The sequence below is a fragment of the Ranitomeya imitator genome, chromosome 5 (genome assembly GCF_032444005.1).
Source record: "Ranitomeya imitator isolate aRanImi1 chromosome 5, aRanImi1.pri, whole genome shotgun sequence".
NCBI lineage: Eukaryota > Metazoa > Chordata > Amphibia > Anura > Dendrobatidae > Ranitomeya > Ranitomeya imitator.
In genome coordinates, this window is record NC_091286.1 from 1,404,622 (window position 1) to 1,427,621 (window position 23,000).

Genomic DNA, 23,000 nt, shown 5'->3' on the forward strand with positions numbered 1-23,000 from the left:
TGCCAGCTGGTTTGAATGAGTCTATGTCTTTGGCTATTCAGATCGGTCGACGCTTGCGTGAGCGTAAATCTGTGCACCATTTGGCGGTATTACCTGAGCTTAAACCTGAGCCTATGCAGTGCAAACCTGAGCCTAGGAAGGCAAAGTTTGAACAGCTTAGAGATGCCCTTAATCTGGTAGACTGGGACAATATCCTCAGAAATGAGAATACAGATAATAAATGGGAAATGTTTAAGAACATCCTAAATAGGCAGTGTAAGCGGTTTATACCTTGTGGGAATAAAAGGACTAGAAATAGGAAAAACCCAATGTGGCTAAACAAAGAAGTAAGACAGGCAATTAACAGTAAAAAGAAAGCATTTGCACTACTAAAGCAGGATGGCACCATTGAAGCTCTAAAAAACTATAGGGAGAAAAATACTTTATCTAAAAAACTAATTAAAGCTGCCAAAAAGGAAACAGAGAAGCACATTGCTAAGGAGAGTAAAACTAATCCCAAACTGTTCTTCAACTATATCAATAGTAAAAGAATAAAAACTGAAAATGTAGGCCCCTTAAAAAATAGTGAGGAAAGAATGGTTGTAGATGACGAGGAAAAAGCTAACATATTAAACACCTTCTTCTCCACGGTATTCACGGTGGAAAATGAAATGCTAGGTGAAATCCCAAGAAACAATGAAAACCCTATATTAAGGGTCACCAATCTAACCCAAGAAGAGGTGCGAAACCGGCTAAATAAGATTAAAATAGATAAATCTCCGGGTCCGGATGGCATACACCCACGAGTACTAAGAGAACTAAGTAATGTAATAGATAAACCATTATTTCTTATTTTTAGTGACTCTATAGCGACAGGGTCTGTTCCGCAGGACTGGCGCATAGCAAATGTGGTGCCAATATTCAAAAAGGGCTCTAAAAGTGAACCTGGAAATTATAGGCCAGTAAGTCTAACCTCTATTGTTGGTAAAATATTTGAAGGGTTTCTGAGGGATGTTATTCTGGATTATCTCAATGAGAATAACTGTGTAACTCCATATCAGCATGGGTTTATGAGAAATCGCTCCTGTCAAACCAATCTAATCAGTTTTTATGAAGAGGTAAGCTATAGACTGGACCACGGTGAGTCATTGGACGTGGTATATCTCGATTTTTCCAAAGCGTTTGATACCGTGCCGCACAAGAGGTTGCTACACAAAATGAGAATGCTTGGTCTGGGGGAAATAGTGTGTAAATGGGTTAGTAACTGGCTTAGTGATAGAAAGCAGAGGGTGGTTATAAATGGTATAGTCTCTAACTGGGTCGCTGTGACCAGTGGGGTACCGCAGGGGTCAGTATTGGGACCTGTTCTCTTCAACATATTCATTAATGATCTGGTAGAAGGTTTACACAGTAAAATATCGATATTTGCAGATGATACAAAACTATGTAAAGCAGTTAATACAAGAGAAGATAGTATTCTGCTACAGATGGATCTGGATAAGTTGGAAACTTGGGCTGAAAGGTGGCAGATGAGGTTTAACAATGATAAATGTAAGGTTATACACATGGGAAGAGGGAATCAATATCACCATTACACACTGAACGGGAAACCACTGGGTAAATCTGACAGGGAGAAGGACTTGGGGATCCTAGTTAATGATAAACTTACCTGGAGCAGCCAGTGCCAGGCAGCAGCTGCCAAGGCAAACAGGATCATGGGGTGCATTAAAAGAGGTCTGGATACACATGATGAGAGCATTATACTGCCTCTGTACAAATCCCTAGTTAGACCGCACATGGAGTACTGTGTCCAGTTTTGGGCACCGGTGCTCAGGAAGGATATAATGGAACTAGAGAGAGTACAAAGGAGGGCAACAAAATTAATAAAGGGGATGGGAGAACTACAATACCCAGATAGATTAGCGAAATTAGGATTATTTAGTCTAGAAAAAAGACGACTGAGGGGCGATCTAATAACCATGTATAAGTATATAAGGGGACAATACAAATATCTCGCTGAGGATCTGTTTATACCAAGGAAGGTGACGGGCACAAGGGGGCATTCTTTGCGTCTGGAGGAGAGAAGGTTTTTCCACCAACATAGAAGAGGATTCTTTACTGTTAGGGCAGTGAGAATCTGGAATTGCTTGCCTGAGGAGGTGGTGATGGCGAACTCAGTCGAGGGGTTCAAGAGAGGCCTGGATGTCTTCCTGGAGCAGAACAATATTGTATCATACAATTATTAGGTTCTGTAGAAGGACGTAGATCTGGGTATTTATTATGATGGAATATAGGCTGAACTGGATGGACAAATGTCTTTTTTCGGCCTAACTAACTATGTTACTATGACTATGACCAGAGTTGAACAGCAAGAACACAGACGTCTGAATGGGCTGTGTTTCTACTGTGGTGATTCCACTCATGTTATCTCTGATTGTCCTAAGCACACTAAGCGGTTCGCTAGGTCTGCCACCATTGGTACGGTACAGTCAAAATTTCTTCTGTCCGTTACCTTGATCTGCTCTTTGTCATCATATTCTGTCATGGCGTTTGTGGATTCAGGCGCTGCTCTGAATTTGATGGACTTGGAATATGCTAAGCGTTGTGGGTTTTTCTTGGAGCCCTTGCAGTGTCCTATTCCATTGAGAGGAATTGATGCTACGCCTTTGGCCAAGAATAAGCCTCAATACTGGACCCAGCTGACCATGTGCATGGCTCCTGCACATCAGGAGGATATTCGCTTTCTGGTGTTGCATAATCTGCATGATGTGGTCGTGTTGGGGTTGCCATGGCTACAAGCCCATAATCCAGTATTGGATTGGAAATCCATGTCGGTGTCCAGCTGGGGTTGTCAGGGGGTACATGGTGATGTTCCATTTTTGTCAATTTCGTCATCCACCCCTTCTGAGGTTCCAGAGTTCTTGTCTGATTACCGGGATGTATTTGATGAGCCCAAGTCCGATGCCCTACCTCCGCATAGGGATTGTGATTGTGCTATCAATTTGATTCCTGGTGGTAAATTCCCAAAAGGTCGACTGTTTAATTTATCCGTGCCTGAGCACACCGCTATGCGCAGTTATGTGAAGGAGTCCCTGGAGAAGGGGCATATTCGCCCGTCATCGTCGCCATTAGGAGCAGGGTTCTTTTTTGTAGCCAAAAAGGATGGTTCGCTGAGACCTTGTATAGATTATCGCCTTCTTAATAAGATCACTGTTAAATTTCAGTACCCCTTGCCTTTGTTATCCGATTTGTTTGCTCGGATTAAGGGGGCTAGTTGGTTCACCAAGATTGATCTTCGTGGTGCGTATAATCTGGTGCGAATCAGGCGAGGCGATGAATGGAAAACTGCATTTAATACGCCCGAGGGTCATTTTGAGTATCTAGTGATGCCATTCGGACTTGCCAATGCTCCATCAGTGTTTCAGTCCTTTATGCATGACATCTTCCGACAGTACCTGGATAAATTCCTGATTGTGTACTTGGATGACATTTTGATCTTCTCGGATGATTGGGAGTCTCATGTGAAACAGGTCAGAACGGTTTTTCAGGTCCTGCGTGCTAATTCTTTGTTTGTGAAGGGATCAAAGTGTCTCTTTGGTGTGCAGAAGGTTTCATTTTTGGGGTTCATCTTTTCCCCTTCTACTATCGAGATGGATCCTGTTAAGGTCCAAGCCATCCATGATTGGACTCAGCCGACATCTCTGAAAAGTCTGCAAAAGTTGCTGGGCTTTGCTAATTTTTATCGTCGCTTCATCTGCAATTTTTCTAGTATTGCCAAACCATTGACCGATTTGACCAAGAAGGGTGCTGATTTGGTCAATTGGTCTTCTGCTGCTGTGGAAGCTTTTCAAGAGTTGAAGCGTCGTTTTTCTTCTGCCCCTGTGTTGTGTCAACCTGATGTTTCTCTTCCGTTCCAGGTCGAGGTTGATGCTTCTGAGATTGGAGCAGGGGCTGTTTTGTCACAGAGAGGTTCTGATTGTTCAGTGATGAAACCATGCGCTTTTTTTTCCAGGAAGTTTTCGCCTGCTGAGCGGAATTATGATGTGGGCAACCGAGAGTTGCTGGCCATGAAGTGGGCATTCGAGGAGTGGCGTCATTGGCTTGAAGGAGCTAAGCATCGCGTGGTGGTATTGACTGATCATAAGAACTTGACTTATCTCGAGTCCGCCAAGCGGTTGAATCCTAGACAGGCTCGTTGGTCGCTGTTTTTCGCCCGTTTTGACTTTGTGATTTCGTACCTTCCGGGCTCTAAAAATGTAAAGGCAGATGCTCTGTCTAGGAGTTTTGTGCCCGACTCTCCGGGTTTATCTGAGCCGGCGGGTATCCTCAAGGAAGGAGTAATTGTGTCTGCCATCTCCCCTGATTTGCGGCGGGTGCTGCAAAAATTTCAGGCTAATAAACCTGATCGTTGTCCAGCGGAGAAACTGTTTGTCCCGGATAGGTGGACAAATAAAGTGATCTCTGAGGTTCATTGTTCGGTGTTGGCTGGTCATCCTGGAATCTTTGGTACCAGAGAGTTAGTGGCTAGATCCTTTTGGTGGCCATCTCTGTCGCGGGATGTGCGTTCTTTTGTGCAGTCCTGTGGGATTTGTGCTCGGGCTAAGCCCTGCTGTTCTCGTGCCAGTGGGTTGCTTTTGCCCTTGCCGGTCCCGAAGAGACCTTGGACACATCTCTATGGATTTTATTTCAGATCTTCCCGTCTCTCAAAAGATGTCAGTCATTTGGGTGGTCTGTGATCGCTTTTTTAAGATGGTCCATCTGGTACCCTTGTCCAAGTTGCCTTCCTCCTCTGATTTGGTGCCTTTGTTCTTCCAGCATGTGGTTCGTTTGCATGGCATTCCAGAGAATATCGTTTCTGACAGAGGTTCCCAGTTTGTTTCGAGGTTTTGGCGAGCCTTTTGTGGCAGGATGGGCATTGACTTGTCTTTTTCCTCGGCTTTTCATCCTCAGACTAATGGCCAGACCGAACGAACCAATCAGACCTTGGAAACCTATCTGAGATGCTTTGTTTCTGCCGATCAGGATGACTGGGTGTCCTTTTTGCCTTTGGCTGAGTTCGCCCTTAATAATCGGGCCAGCTCGGCTACCTTGGTTTCACCATTTTTCTGCAATTCTGAGTTCCATCCTCGTTTCTCTTCAGGACAGGTTGCGTCTTCGGACTGTCCTGGTGTGGATACTGTGGTGGACAGGTTGCAGCAGATTTGGACTCATGTAGTGGACAATTTGACCTTGTCCCAGGAGAAGGTTCAACGTTTCGCTAATCGCAGACACCGTGTGGGTCCCCGACTTCGTGTTGGGGATCTGGTTTGGTTATCTTCTCGTCATATTCCTATGAAGGTTTCCTCTCCGAAGTTTAAACCTCGTTTCATTGGTCCTTATAGGATTTCTGAGGTTATTAATCCTGTGTCTTTTCGTCTGACCCTCCCAGATTCTTTTTTCATACATAACGTCTTCCATAGGTCATTGTTGCGGAGATACGTGGCACCTATGGTTCCATCTGTTGAGCCTCCTGCCCCGGTTTTGGTGGAGGGGGAATTGCAGTATATTGTGGAGAAGATTTTGGATTCTCCTGTTTCAAGACGGAAACTCCAGTATCTGGTTAAATGGAAGGGTTATGCTCAGGAGGATAATTCCTGGGTTTTTGCCTCTGATGTCCATGCTCCCGATCTTGTTCGTGCCTCATCCTGGTCGGCCTGGGGGCTCTGGTGAGGGTTCGGTGACCCCTCCTCAAGGGGGGGGGTACTGTTGTGAATTCTGTGGCAGAGCTCCCTCCTGTGGTCACAAGTGGTACTTCGGCTGATTCTCTCTGGGAGCTTCCGTTTGTGGAGGAAACTGGTACTGCAGCTTCTGAGTTTCCTTCCTCAGGTGATCTGGTGAGGTCGTTTGGTGCTTCTCTACTTAACCCCACCTAATGCTTTGATTCATGCTTCCTGTCAATGTTCCAGTGTTGGACTTGTGTTTCTCTGGATCATTCCTGTGGCCTGCTGCTCTGCATAGCTAAGTGCTTCTTTGCTATTTGTTGCTATTTTTTCTGTCCAGCTTGTCTATTTGTTTTGCTGGAAGCTCTGGGACGCAAAGGGTGTACCTCCGTGCCGTTAGTTCGGTTATTGTCAGATCACTGTATGTGCTCTGACCTCCATGTCCATTGTGATACTGAATTGCCTTTCATAACAGACGGGCACAGTCTGCCGCGAATTCTGGAATCATCATTGTCCATATACTACGGGGACATGCATATTCTAGAATACCCGATGCGTTAGAATCGGGCCACTAATAATATATATATATATATATATATATATATATATATATATATATATATATATATATATATACATATATACATATACACATATATACATATATATACATATACACACATACAGTAAATATATATATATTTATTTAATATATATATATATATATATATTTACAGTATGTATGTGTATATATTTACAGTATATATATATATATATATATATATATATATATATATATATATATATATATATATATATATATATATATATATATATATATATATATATACATACACACACACACACACACACACACTAGCTGGTGGCCCGATTCTAACGCACCGGGTATTCTAGAATATGTATGTATGTATATAGCAGGCACATAGTATATAGCACAGGCCACGTAGTATATAGGAGCCATGTAGTATATAGCAGACAAATACTATGTGGCCTGTACTATATACTATGTGGCTGCTATATACATATATTGTAGAATACCCGATGCGTTAATACAGGCCACGCAATATATAACAGTGGCCATGTACTATATAACACAGCCCACGCAGTATATCACAGCCACGCAGTATAAAACACAGGCGACGTACTATATAACACAGCCCACGCAGTATATCGCAGCCACGCAGTATATAACACAGCCACGTACTATATAACACAGCCCACGCAGTATATCGCAGCCACGCAGTATATAACACAGCCCACGCAGTATATCGCAGCCACGCAGTATATAACACAGCCACGTACTATATAACACAGCCCACGCAGTATATAGCAGCCACGCAGTATAAAACACAGGCGACGTACTATATAACACAGGCCACGCAGTATATAACACTGGCCACGTAGTATATAGGAGTCATGTAGTATATAGCAGACAAATACTACGTGGCCTGTGCTATATACTATGTGGCTGCTATATACATATATATTGTAGACTACCCGATGGGTTAATACAGGCCACGCAATATATAACAGTGGCCACGCAGTATATAACACAGCCACGTACTATATAACACAGCCCATGCAGTATATAGCAGCCACGCAGTATATAACACAGGCGACATAGCAGGGCCGGCTCCAGGTTTTCATGGGCCCTGGGCAAGAGTCCCGGTGGGCCCCTTTAACGCATACCACAATTCATAATGCACAGAAATATATGTATAGTACAATGCCAAAGATTTCCCTTCTTACATTACATGAGTGATATCTATTGTACAATCTACATTATCTCAGAACCCGGACAGTATAGTCCTCTATACAGAATAATGAGCCCCATATATTGCTCCAAACAGAATAATGAGCCCATATATTGCTCCAAATAGTATAATGGCCCCATATAGTGCTCCATACAGTATAATTGGCACCACATAGTCCTCTATACATAATAATGAGCCCAATATTATGCTCCAAATAGAATAATGAGCCTCATATAATGCTCCATACAGTATAATGGGCACCACAGAGTGCTCCATACAGAATAATGGGCTCCATATATTGCTCCATACGGAATTGACCCCATATAATGCTCCATACAGTAGATGATGAGCCCCATCTATTGCTCCATATATAATGGGCCACATATAATGCTCCATACAGTATATGATCGGCCCCATACAGTATACTGAGTCCCATATATTGCTCCATATGGGCCCCATCTATTGCTCCATATATAATGGGCCTCATATAATGCTCCATACAGTATATGATTGGCCCCATACAGTATACTGAGTCCCATATAATTCTCCATACAGAATGGGTCCCATATAATGCTCCAAAAATAATTGGCCATATAAAATGCTACATATATATATATAATTAGTCCCATAAGATGCTTCATATATTATTGGCCCCATATACTGCTCCATATAGAATTGGCCCCATAAGATGCTCCATATTAAATTGGCCCCATATAATGCTCCCTATATTATTGGCCCCATATACTGCTCCCTATATTATTGGCCTCATAAGATGCTCCATATAGAATTAGCCCCATATAATGCTCCATATATGGCCTTTTCTGATGGTCCCCATATATTGCTCCAAATATAAAAAAAAATGAAATACTCACCTCTCGTTGCTTGTCGCTGCTCTGGACTCCTCACCATCAGCGTCTTCCTGCTCTCTGCGCTGTGACTGCTCAGGCAGAGGGTGCGCACTGGTGACGTCATCGCGCCCTCTGACCTGGACGTCACAGTCAGAGGATGGAAGACGCTGCAGCGCTGGAACCGGGAGAGGCAAGTATCGCAAGTGCCGGGGCCCGAAGCAGGCGGGGGGTCCAGTCACGGGGCCGGCACTATAGCACGCCAGTGTCCCTGATGGCAAGTGTGCCCCCTGCCTGCTCAGGGCCCCGACACTTGCCCGGCTGCGCCGGGTGCTGACGCCGGCCCTGCGTCATATAGTAGTATATAACACAGGCCACGCAGTATATAACACTGGCCAGGTAATATATAGCACAGCCCACACAGTATATAGCAGTGGCCACGTAGTATATAACACTGCCCACGCAGTATATAGCAGCCATGTAATATATAGCACAGCCCACGCAGTATATAGCACAGCCCATGGAGTATATCACACAGCCCACATAGTATATAACACTGGCCACGCAGTATATAGCACAGCCAACATAGTATATAACACTGGCCAGGTAGTATATAGCAGCCACGCTGTATATTACACAGCCCACGTAGTATACAGCAGTGTGGGCACCATATCCCTGTTAAAAAAATAATTAAAATAAAAAATAGTTATATACATCCAGATAGTATATAACCATAGAGACCGGAGAGGTGGACGGCATGCTGGGGCTGGATGAGTACTATATGGTCATATACTATCTGGATGTATACTCACCAGTTTATCCACTCATACCTATGATAGCATTTGTGCAGCATATCCTATGGTAGAATTAACTACATAATGGAGTACACATTGAGGTCTTAATGCTGCATCTATTTAACTACCATCCCTCAATTCTCCCACATGTTCTCTATTGTTTTTATGGCACGGTGTGGAAATCAGTATTCCTTAAGCCGGCGTCACACTTGCGAGTTTTACGGACGTATGAGCGCATAAAATACGTCCGTAAAACTCGCATAAAATACGGCACAATTATTCTTTATGCCCCTGCTCCTATCTGCCGTATTTTACTGATCTGTATTATACGCCTTTCTACGGCCGTAGAAAATCGCAGCATGCTGCGTTTGTCACCGTATTGCGCAAAAAAAACGCCAATGAAAGTCTATGGAAGCCCCAAAAATACTGATTACACCCGGACCAGCAGTGTGACTTGCGAGAAATACGCAGCGCTGTTAGAGAGAAAAGCCGGTAATTCAGCGCGGTGTACAGTAAAATCACACTGACAGCTTACAATAGAATAGGTAGAATAAATGTGTACACATAGAATAGGTGTATATATATATATATATATATATATATATATATATATATATATATATATATATATATATATATATATATATATATATATATAATCAGTGAGACACATATGTATATATATTAGTATTTCATCCAGCGCTAGATAGCTTTAAAGCCGGTAATTCAATTGCCGGCTTTTGCTTTCTCCTTCCTAAACCCGACATGATATGAGACATGATTACATACAGTAAACCATCTCATATCCCCATTTTTTTTTTTTTGCATATTCCACACTACTAAGGGTTAAATGGCAGAAAAAATTGGCGTGGGCTCCCGCGCAGTTTTCTCCGCCAGAGTAGTAAAGCCAGTGACTGAGGGCAGATATTAATAGCCTGGAGAGGGTCCATGGTTATTGCCCCCCCCCCCCTCCCTGGCTAAAAACATCTGCCCCCAGCCACCCCAGAAAATGCACATCTGGAAGATGCTCCTATTCTGGCACTTGGCCACTCTCTTCCCATTCCCGTGTAGCGGTGGGATATGGGGTAATGAAGGGTTAATGCCACCTTGCTATTGTCAGGTGACATTAAGCCAGATTAATAATGGAGAGGCGTCAATTATGACACCTATCCATTATTAATCCAATACTAGTAAAGGGTTAAAAAAATACAAACACATTATTAAAAATTATTTTAATGAAATAAAAACAAAAACAAAGGTTGTTGTAATAATTTATTCTACGCTCAATCCTTCTGAAGACCCTCACTCTGTAACGAAGAAAAAATAATAAACCAACAATATCCATACCTTCCGAAGATCTGTAAGGTCCCATGATGTAAATCCATCTGAAGGGGTTAAAACATTTTGCAGCCATGAGCTCTGCTAATGCAGCGCTGCTCCTGCCTGCAAAACCCCAGAGAATGAAGGTAAAGTAGGTCAATGACCTATATTTACCTTCATTTGCGCTGAGGCGCCCTCTGCTGGTTATCCTCATATGAACTCGAGCCTGGGAGCTTTCTAGGAAAGTTCCCACGCTCCAGGAACAACCAGCAGAGGGAGCCTCACCGCAAATGAAGGTAAATATAGGTCATTGACCTACTTTACATTCATTCTCCGGGGTTTTGCAGGCAGGAGCAGCGCTGCATTAGCAGAGCTCATGGCTTCAAAATGTTTTAACCCCTTCAGATGGATTTACATCGTGGGACCTTACAGATCTTCGGAAGGTATGGATATTGTTGGTTTATTATTTTTTCTTTGTTACAGAGCGGGGGTCTTCAGAAGGATTGAGCGTAGAATAAATTACTACAACAACCTTTGTTTTTATTTCAATAAAATAATTTTTAATAATGTGTGTGTGTTTTTTTTTAACCCTTTACTAGTATTGGATTAATAATGGATAGGTGTCAGAATTGACGCCTCTCCATTATTAATTTGGCTTAATGTCACCTTACAATGGCAAGGTGACATTAACCCTTCATTACCCCATATCCCACCGCTACACGGGAATGGGAAGAGAGTGGCCAAGTGCCAGAATAGGCGCATCTTCCAGATGTGCCTTTTCTGGGGTGGCTGGGGGCAGATGTTTTTAGCCGGGGGGGGGGGGGGGTAGCAATAACCATGGACCCTCTCCAGGCTATTAATATCTGCCCTCAGTCACTGGCTTTACTACTCTGGCGGAAAAAAATTGCGCGGGAGCCCACGCCAATTTTTTCCGCCATTTAACCCTTTATTTTAATAGCTAGAACGAACAAATTTTGCATATACAGGTCCTTCTCAAAAAATTAGCATATAGTGTTAAATTTCATTATTTACCATAATGTAATGATTACAATTAAACTTTCATATATTATAGATTCATTATCATCAAATGAAATTTGTCAGGTCTTTTATTGTTTTAATACTGATGATTTTGGCATACAACTCCTGATAACCCAAAAAACCTGTCTCAATAAATTAGCATATCAAGAAAAGGTTCTCTAAACGACCTATTACCCTAATCTTCTGAATCAACTAATTAACTCTAAACACATGCAAAAGATACCTGAGGCTTTTATAAACTCCCTGCCTGGTTCATTACTCAAAACCCCCATCATGGGTAAGACTAGCGACCTGACAGATGTCAAGAAGGCCATCATTGACACCCTCAAGCAAGAGGGTAAGACCCAGAAAGAAATTTCTCAACAAATAGGCTGTTCCCAGAGTGCTGTATCAAGGCACCTCAATAGTAAGTCTGTTGGAAGGAAACAATGTGGCAGAAAACGCTGTACAACGAGATGAGGAGACCGGACCCTGAGGAAGATTGTGGAGAAGGACCGATTCCAGACCTTGGGGAACCTGAGGAAGCAGTGGACTGAGTCTGGTGTGGAAACATCCAGAGCCACCGTGCACAGGCGTGTGCAGGAAATGGGCTACAGGTGCCGCATTCCCCAGGTAAAGCCACTTTTGAGCTACAGAGAAGCAGCACTGGACTGTTGCTAAGTGGTCCCAAGTACTTTTTTCTGATGAAAGCAAATTTTGCATGTCATTCGGAAATCAAGGTGCCAGAGTCTGGAGGAAGACTGGGGAGAAGGAAATGCCAAAATGCCTGAAGTCCAGTGTCAAGTACCCACAGTCAGTGATGGTGTGGGGTGCCATGTCAGCTGCTGGTGTTGGTCCACTGTGTTTCATCAAGGGCAGGGTCAATGCAGCTAGCTATCAGGAGATTTTGGAGCACTTCATGCTTCCATCGGCTGAAATGCTTTATGGAGATGAAGATTTCATTTTTCAGCACGACCTGGCACCTGCTCACAGTGCCAAAACCACTGGTAAATGGTTTACTGACCATGGTATTACTGTGCTCAATTGGCCTGCCAACTCTCCTGACCTGAACCCCATAGAGAATCTGTGGGATATTGTGAAGAGAAAGTTGAGAGACGCAAGACCCAACACTCTGGATGAGCTTAAGGCCGCTATTGAAGCATCCTGGGCCTCCATAACATCTCAGCAGTGTCACAGGCTGATTGCCTCCATGCCACGCCGCATTGAAGCAGTCATTTCTGCCAAAGGATTCCCCACCAAGTATTGAGTGCATAACTGAACATTATTATTTGTTGTTTTTTTTGTTTGTTATTAAAAAACACTTTTATTTGATTGGATGGGTGAAATATGCTAATTTATTGAGACAGGTTTTTTGGGTTATCAGGAGTTGTATGCCAAAATCATCAGTATTAAAACAATAAAAGACCTGACAAATTTCAGTTGGTGGATAATGAATCTATAATATATGAAAGTTTAATTGTAATCATTACATTATGGTAAATAATGAAATTTAACACTATATGCTAATTTTTTGAGAAGGACCTGTACACACTACTAACATTAGTAGTGTGGAATATGCAAAAAAAAAAATGGTGATATGAGATGGTTTACTGTATGTAAACCATGTCTCAAATCATGTCGGGTTTAGGAAGGAGAAAGCAAAAGCCGGCAATTGAATTACCGGCTTTAAAGCTATCTAGCGCTGTATGAAACAATATATATACATATATGTGTCTCACGGATATAGATCTATATATATATATATATATATATATATATATATATATATATATATATATATATATATATATATATGTATATGTATATGTATATGTATATGTATATGTATATGTATATGTATATGTATATATATATATATATATATATATATATATATATATATATATATAATTAGTATTTTTTTTTTTTTTTAACACATGGATCCCTTGTATAGCCGTATGTCGGTTTTGCAAACTTGCGAGAAAAACATGCAGTACGGATGCCATACGGATTACATACGGAGGATGCCATGCGCAAAAAATGCTGAAACACCCTGCCTACGGACCACTATTTTGGGGACTTTTCAGCGTATTACGGCCGTAACATACGGACCGTATTGTCTTACGCTGAGTGTGACGGCAGCCTTAGACATAGGATTGATCTATGTTTAGTGGACAGGGGTTCCTTCAGCTATACTATTGGGTAGAGGGACCCTGGGTTGTCAATAGGGTTCAGTAGGGACCTTAGGGCCAGCCGTCGTGGAGTGGGGGCGCCACAACGTTCCCCCTAGGGCGCCGACCCCCGCAGATAGGCAGGTACCAGTCCAGGTATCAGTGTAGTAATACTAGTTCTTCATACCAGTTTGTTCACGGTGTGTTTTGTGTATTTGGGATTACCACAGGTTGGTGGTATTTTAATTACTTTCTGATAAAAATAGTTTTATGGGGTATTATATGATTTACTTATTCGCTCCTCACCCAACCGCCTCCACGACTTCTCCCGAATATCCCCCATTCTCTGGAATTCTTTTCCCCAACACGTCCAACTATCAACCACATTCGGATCCTTCAGACGGAATCTGAAAACCCATCTCTTCAGGAAAGCCTACAGCCTGCACTGACCCCGCTGCCTCCTCACCAACACCGGAGCTACCGCCTCACCAACACCGGAGCTACCGCCTCACCAACACCGGAGCTACCGCCTCACCAACACCGGAGCTACCGCATCACCAACACCGGAGCTACCGCCTCACCAACACCGGAGCTCCTGCAACCCTCAACCTACTGTCTCCTTCCCCACCATCCTGTAGAATGTAAGCCCCCAAGGGCAGGGTCCTCGCCCCTCTGTATCAGTCTGTCATTGTTATCTTACTGTAAGTGAGATCTGTAATTTGTATGTAACCCCTTCTCATATACAGCACCATGGAATCAATGGTGCTATATAAATAATAATAATAATAATAATAATAATAATAATAATAACAATAATAATAATATACATGTGGTAATTTCCTGATGAAGTAGTAACTTGTACTTTGGAACTCGTAGAGTAAACCACCATCTTTATTTCATCATATCTGGATTAATGCTTTATTCACAGCGCGGATAATATCCATTTTCCACTATACTCTGTGCCGTAATCTCTGCAGTCCTGGCTGGAAACATTATGGTAGTCTGGAGAAGATGGCCAAAGTTAATGGCTCAGAAAGAACGTCAGCTGTATGACTGTACCTAGAGCTCTCACATGTTCCACAGGACTCTCCCACTACATGGTCGTCATATGGCGGTAATATCAGAGCTCATTTTTGCATAGAGATTTTCAGTAGCAGCACAGTTATCTGCTGAGGTTCCCCTATAATCACGATTAGGGGGCGCCACCACAGTTGTAACCAGGCTTCCCTGGTTAGGGGCCCACTCGGATGTTTTGCCCCCCACTGAGCTGAGCCTTTAGATAGGCCTCTGGCTTGATGGGAAATAAGTCTGGGGAAGTTGCAGCCATGGGGAGACGTTCAGGCGCTCACAGGAGTATGAGGAACATGCAACCACGCGCTGCCATGTGGAGAAATGGCTCCTAGGACATTTTTGAGAAGTGACATGCCAAGGCATGTAATGGCGGAGATTTCTGCACGTGGGGCTCACACTAGATACTGAATAAATCAAGATGATTTTAAAATGTTTTTCCATGTTTTCATCATGTACTGTGTAATTCCCCATCTAGATTATGTATTATGTACCGCGCAAAAAGGAAAAAATAGAGTCCACACACCTTTAGTACTAAATTAGGGCAAAGGTGAACAAATGCGCTATGTGGCCAATATACAGACACATACGCGATGCGTCAGCTCTGCGACTAATGAATACATGAACACAATATTGCTGCAAACTTTAAAAAATGCAAAGGTACTTGTCATAGAGGAAATCAAAATCCATAAGACATCTCCAAAAGGAAATCAAAATCCATAAGACATCTCCAAAAGTAAAAGAGCTGACACTCAAATACTTTTGAAGTAGAATTACATATGGAACATCTTAGACTAAGTAGATCTCAGGGGAAGAGAAAGTAATTAAACAAGGGAACTAGCAAGAGAGATAAAGCTATAACCTCTTTGAAGCTGGGACTCCCTGTAGTGTACAGGTAATTAAACTGGAAAGATCTTCCATGGGAATACAGAACTGAAAAAGAGGTGTTTACTAGAGAAGTGTGCTTTCCCACGCACAGAGCTTTAATTCACACAGATTGTAGTCAGCACAGTTCCAGGGTACAGAAAGGAATATTGGGGTTTGTATTGATCTGATATTTATGGGATATAGAGTTCCAGTACTGTATTAAAGGTACGAACAGGACGCATTTACTCCCATCACAGTGGGACCACTAGAATCCCTACAATTGAATAACAGGCTGATAGATGATGCGAACCAGGTCATATTTGGTCTGTATCTACAGGTAAAATCACAATAGAAAATATGACCTCAATATCTGCCTAGCTTTCTGGATTGAATCTATAGCTCTGTTCCTCTTGCTCTATAAACCACACACCTGAAGCCATATGCTACCTGTAATGGGTGTCCAATCGGCCTGTAAAATAATTGGTGGCAGCGAGTAGTTACTTTTGTTATTGCGGAGCTGGCAGTGACCCTATGGGGGGTATATATAAATATATTCCATGCGTTGGATTCGGGGTGTATATACCACACACTCACTGAGATTTCCCAAATAACTTGTCTAGTATGGGAAGCAGCAGCGGTCTCATTCATCACCCGTCATACAATTGCGTAATTTTCCTGGAGATTAGAGGCACTGGAGTTATGTTCCCTTAACAAAAAGATACCAGCCAGTGGATGAGCGCTACCCCACCCCCCGGCTGTGATCTTTGACAGGACTTAACGTTTTTTGATCAAAGAGCGCAAAAGCCTCCAACCACGTCAAGGTGACCTTTTAATATGAAAGATGGGTGGATAAAGGTGCTGTATTTTTTCTTCTGTTTGTTTTTTTTTATGCAGTACATATCGAGGGGTGTAGTCCCTCCAGGGCCCAGCTCCTTAACCACCCATCTTTCTCACATAAGCTTTTTATTGCGAGCTCTGCCTGGGTTACTTTTCACTCCCGTACACATAAGGCTGGTTTGCACATAGAGAGGTAAGAGATTAAGTGTTTGAGGATCATCCATATTAAAAGGTCTCAGTGACGTAGTAAAAGGCTTTTGGGCTCTTTAGGTTTATGTTTTTAACATTTTGAGCAATATTGGAGTTTCGGTATTCATTAGTCACACTGTGCTGATGCATGGTGGTACATGTGATATCTGTCACGTTACACATCACGGATTTAAGGACATTATTACTGTGTTACTTCCCATCTAGACTTTGCATTATGTTTTATGTGTTAAATATCCCCTACTTCTGACCCATCCACCGGCCAGCCACCTTTTTATGTCAGTCAACCCTTGACCTGTTCCTTACTCCTGTTTTCCATCCCATGAACAGGTTCACTACTCCTCTACTCTATCCAATGACCAGTTCCCAAATCATGTCTTCCTATCCATGACCAGTTCCCTCTCTTGTCATCCATCCCATGACCGGTTCACTACTCCTGTACTCAATCCCATGAACCGGTTCACTACTCCTCTCCTCTATCCCATGACCAGTTCCCTAATCATGTCCCCCATCCCATGACCGATTCCCTTTCCTGTCATCTATCACATGACCGGTTCCCTCTCCTGTACTCAATCCCATGAACCGGTTCACTACTCCTCTCCTCTATCCCATGACCAGTTCCCTAATCATGTCCTCCATCACATGACCGGTTCCCTCTCCTGTCATCCATCCCATGACCGGTTCCCTACTTCTGCCCCTTGTCCTCAGTCCAGTTCCCTATTTCAGCCTCCTGAACAGCCACCCTCCCCCCTTATACTTTCCCCCTGACCAGTTCACTACTCCTACAACCTGTCCCGGAGGTGAACCCTGTGTGCCACAGACCTGGCCGCACCATGGGGATGTACCTCTCTCTCCAGCTGTGGTAATGCTGCACATGGCGGCTCATACGACAGAGGGGTTGAGGGGTTTATCCACGATTTCTGAGGTAAATCCTCCCTCCAACTGTCCACAAACTCCTCGATGTTCTCCGTCACCTTATCTGCAAAGCGGCAAGAACAAGAGAAAATAAAAGGTAATAATCTGCCTCCTGTGATAGATCTATATGAAATAGAGAGATATGAGGCAGACAATATATAGATAGATAGTTGCGCACCATAGCTTGTCACCAGATCATCATGGGGAATCCAGTTATTATTTCCACATAGTCCCCGGGTTCTTCCGACATACTCCGGGCTCATCTTTAGATAAATGGCAGAGATTCCATCCCAGGTCAAGGAGAAGATGTACAGTAGAGTGACAATGGTATATTCGGAGAGACTCTGTATCCTCAAGGCTCCGCTAACATACGGTAGTTGAACCCTGGGGGAAGACACATTTAGGTTGCGCCAGATCCAAATTTCACCCTCCACCCATGAGGAAATCACTCACCTGAGGTTATTGAGGAGAACAATATGGTTCTGTAACGTCACCTCCACAGAGCCACCAAAATACAAAGTGACGGAGCGAGCACACGAGTACGGGCGGGAGGCGCAGGATGGGTCATTGTGCACCTGTCACAGGTAATCAGTCACATCAGGATTTAAGCACATGACAACAGTATGAACGGTCGATCATTTCTGGGTTCCACATCATTCTATCATGTGTGAAGACTATGGGTGTCATTATGCTGTTGGGACGGTGTGTCGGTGTATAAGGGGCATTTTTGTTGACATCATACTCTATGGGAGCCATGAAAGATGTTGTAGTGGATGAGAACACCAAGAAGCTTCAATAGAAGGAAAATTGTTGTGTAATTACTAAAAATACGTATCCCTCGACCTCTCTGTAAATGTTAGACGGTATGCACTTTTGTGACTGTGCCAATGCACCATAACACCGCCTGCTTCACCAAATTCACTGCTCAAAAAAATGAAGGGACCACTTAAACACAATGTAACTTCAAGTCCATCACATTTCTGTGAAATCAGCCTGTCCAGTTGTCAAGCAACATCAATTTGTGAATCAATTTCTCCTGCTGTTGTGTAAATGGAACAGACAACAGGTAGAAATGATCAGCAATTAGCAAGACACCCCTATAAAGGACTGGTTGTGCAGGGGGTGACCACAGACCATTTCTCTGTTCTCATCCTTTTTGGCTGTCGTTTTGGACACTTTTGAATTTTGTCATTGCTCTCGCCCCGAGAGGTACAGTAGCATGAGACAGAAGTTTCTCAGGTAGAGCAGCTTATCCAGGATAGCACATCAATGCAAGCTGTGGCAAGAAGTGTAGCGGTGTCTGTCAGCACAGTGTACAGAGGATGTAGCGGATACGAGGAGACAGGCCAGTACACCAGGAGATATGGCCCATAGGAGGGCAACAACTCAGCAGCAGGACCGTTACCTCCTCCTTTGTGAAAGGAGAAACAGGAGGAGCAGTGCCAGAGCTGTTGTGACCTGGTGGTTAGGAGCACCAGGAATGACCTGATGGTTAAACTCACAGGACAAGCTCTGGGAAGTGGGAACTTTGCTGACCGCAATCCCTAATCCTATCACACACACTAGAAATAGCCGTGGAGCGTACCTAACAGGCCCAGCCTAAGAACTAGCTAGCCCTAGAGATAGAAAATAAAGCCTACCTTGCCTCAGAGAAATTTCCCCAAAGGAAAAGGCAGCCCCCCACAAATATTAACTGTGAGTTAAGATGAAAGTCACAAACACAGAAATGAAACAGGTTTTAGCAAAGGGAGGCCAGACTAACTAAATAGACAGAGGATAGGAAAGGTATCTTTGCGGTCAGCACAAAAACTACAACTCACGGTGCGGAGGCCCCACCCTGCATCCCAGAGCTTCCAGCTAGCAAGACAAAATCATGAAAGTAAGCTGGACTAGAAAACCATGAACAGAAAATAACAAATGGGGACTTAGCTTCTTGCAGGAAGAGACAGGTCTCCAGAAAGATCCAAGAGCGAACTGAACCAGCACAGGAACATTGACAGCTGGCATGGAGTAACGATCTGAGTGGAGTTAAATAGAGCAGCCAACCAAAGGATAAACCACGTAACCTGTGTAAGGAACCTCAGAAGCAGCAGCTTCACTCATAGCCACCAGAGGGAGTCCATGGACAGAACTCGCCGAAGTACCATTCACGACCACAGGAGGGAGTTCAACAACATAATTCACAACACAGAGCCCTGCAAAATGTCCTCCAGCAGGCCACTAACATCAATGTGTCTGCTCATATTGTCAGGAACATATTCCATGAGGGTGATATGAGGGCCCAATGTCCACAAGGGCAATTTGCATTTGCCACAAAACACCGAGATTGGCAGAGTCAACATTGGTTCCCTGTGCTCTTCACGGATGAGAGCTGGATCACACTAAGCACATGTGAAAGACGTGACAGTCTGGAGACGCCGTGGAGAATGTTCTGTGGCCTGCAATATCCTCCAGCATGGCCAGTTTGGAAGTGGGTCAGTAATGGTGTGGGGAGACATTTCTGCAGTGCCGCACATCCCTATATGTGCTAACCAGAAATACCCTGACTGCCATTAGGTACTGGGATGAGATCCTCAGACCCCTTATGAGACCATATGCACTGGGCTCTGGGTTCCTTCTGACGCAGGACAATGCTAGGCCTCGTGTGGCTGAAGGGTGTCTCAAGTTCCTACATGATGAAGGCATTGATGCTATGGACTGGCCTGCAGATTCTCCAATCCTCAATCTAATCGAGCACATCTTGGACCTCATGTTTCGTTTCATGCACCAACACCATGTTGCACCACAGACTGTCCAGGAGTTGACTGATGCTTTAATCCTGGTCTGGGAGGAGATCCCTCAGGAGAACATTCGTCACCTCATCAGGAGCATGCCCAGGGAGATCATACAGGCACGTGGAGGCCACACACACCACTGAGCAGCATTTCCTATCCTTGAGGTATTTGCACTGACATTGGATCAGCTGCAGTTTGATTTTCCACTTTGATTTTGAGTATCTTACTAAAACCATACATCCATAGCATATTATTTGTAATTTACATTGATCATTAATATGCTTTTTGGTTCTCAATGAATTCCACTATGTAATGAATACATATATGCTAGCCACCTTAGGGGAGACCCAAGTTGGGTTAAATGTAGCGGGACGAAAGAGACCGAAAAGCCCTCTACTTAAAGGAAATACATAGTGATTCCCCTGACCGCTGTCACCAATTGGTGACAAATAGTGATTCCCCTGACCGCTGTCACCAATTTGTCAGGATTCCCACCGTGACCGTCACCCCTACGTCACAGATTGAGGTGACTTGAGGCCAACAGACAGCTATCACATGTGCAGGGGGGCTTATCTTAGTTATCCCTCCACTGCTAACAATGTGATGAAACAACACACACAAGGCTATTGACCTCTTAGTTTACAGCAGGGGCTTATTCTAGGTATCCCACTGCTTTCAATATACCACAAACTGCAGGGATTTATGTATATCCCGCTTACAGTTCCACTTAAAACTTGCAGCTCTCTGGCGCCCCCCTTACTCTCAGGTCAGATTAGGTACTGCACCCTGGGTAATTAGTCGCCAGAAAGGCTGCCTGCTATGTACTGGCTATTGGGCACGCTGCAGCGACGCGATAAACTACTCCCACTCAGGCAGGAACAATAATTATCAACCCCGCAGCCGCTTCAGCATCACCCAAAAGTCTGCACACTATCGGTATCACTGCCACCAGCTTCGATTAAACGGGTCCGAAGCTAACCCAACACAACAGTAACAGTAGCGTATTTCCATTCAGAAGACTTAGGGTACGGTTTAGAACAGGAGAACGCACTAATATTAAATATTATATCCCATAAAAAAATTAGGCAGTGCTTTATCAAAAATATTTTATAAAGATGTTATAAATGAGACAATTGCAAATACGTACAAGGGTAATTATAACATAAAGGGAATAAATGAGAAAAGCAACACTCATGTTCAAAGCATGACAGGCAACCATAGGTCCCAGCTCATTTGGACGTGTGCAGGGCTCTTCCAGGAGAAGACAAATGTTCGTCCCGCTACATTTAGCCCAACTTGGGTCTCTCCCTAAGGTGGCTAGCATATATGTATCGCTTGCTCACCGAGCCCCACTCCATACAGCCAACCAATTCCAGCCCTGTGCTGATGAGGGCCCGAAACACGTGTCCACAGATAGGAATTGGTTGGCTGTGTAAATTTAGAAACTAATCCGCAGCATTGCACGCTTGGCGGTTCCAAGCGCTGTGGATTAGACTGGGGTGGAAAGAGATGATTTGCATAGCTCCGCCTACTGCAAGGGATTCTGGGTAAACCTGCTATTCTTTGTATTATGCTGCTTGCAAGTACTTTCCGTTTAAGGAAAGCATCCACTATGTAATGAATACATTTTTGAAACTGGAATATTTCATTCAGTGATATTTAGGATGTGGCATTTTAGTGTTCCCTTTATTTTTTTGAGCAGTGAAGCCCAATTAGGACTTGTAGTGTAGTATGATTTCTATGTCATGAGAGTTGCCATCACTGGTAGAATGGCTGAAGCTGGAGAGATCTAGAGAGAAGCTGCCATCACTGAGAGGAAACTGGAAAAATTGCTCCATATGCAGCAAACCTGGGCAAACTGCGGCCCGCGGGTCACATGAAGCCACCTGGCTGTTCTAGTTCAACCCACGGACTGAGACAGCTGAAATGGTGAACAGTGGCTCAAGTGCCGCACCATGCCTTGGCACATTGCCTGTCCGCTGCCACCCTCTGTCAGCTCTATCGCGTTATCGAGATGCAGACAGCTTTGAATATATTAGTGGAGGACGGCGCCACTAGCTCCTTCCACCAATCAATGTGTGAGACAGCAGATGCCATGATATTACTTTATCGCATCACCTATGCATAGAGCCAGACAGGAACAGAGTACCAGTGGAACGGCAGAGAGGTGAGTATGTGGTTTGTTTCATATGTGTATAGGATGTTTACATGTGGGGGCTCATACTGTATATGAGGCTGCGTCGGGGCTCGTAATGTACAGCGTATATGAGGCTGCGTCGGGGCTCGTAATGTACAGCATATAGGAGGCTATGTGGGGGCTCATACTGTATACAGGAGGCTATGTGGGGGCTCATACTGTGTATAGGAGGCTATGTGGGGGCTCATACTGTATACAGGAGGCTATGTGGGGGCTCATACTGTATATAGGAGGCTATGTGGGGGCTCATACTGTATATAGGAGGCTATGTGGGGGCTCATACTGTATATAGGAGGCTATGTGGGATTCATACTGTATATATGAGGCTATGTGGGGGCTCATACTATATATAGGTTATGTGGGGGCTCATACTGTATATAGGAAGCTATGTGGGGGCTCATACTGTATATAGGAGGCTACGTCGGGGCTCATAATGTATATAGGAGGCTATGTGGGGGCTCATACTGTATATAGTGAGGCAATGAGGGGGATCATACTTTATATAGGAGGCTATGTGGGGGCTCATACTGTATAT

General features: G+C 43.8%; 1 protein-coding gene across 1 annotated transcript in view; it reads right to left on the reverse strand.

The window, feature by feature from the left end:
• The window catches only part of OTOG (otogelin), a 563,613-nt gene extending 545,741 nt beyond the window's left edge, over positions 1-17,872 (reverse strand). Inside the window, exons 1-2 of the mRNA XM_069768186.1 lie at positions 17,673-17,872; positions 17,425-17,558 (exon numbers count right to left, since the gene is read on the reverse strand). Of these exons, the coding sequence (XP_069624287.1) occupies positions 17,425-17,558; positions 17,673-17,757 (219 nt within the window). The 5' untranslated portion in view covers positions 17,758-17,872. The remainder of the gene's footprint in view (positions 1-17,424; positions 17,559-17,672) is intronic.
• Positions 17,873-23,000: the final 5,128 nt, after the last annotated feature.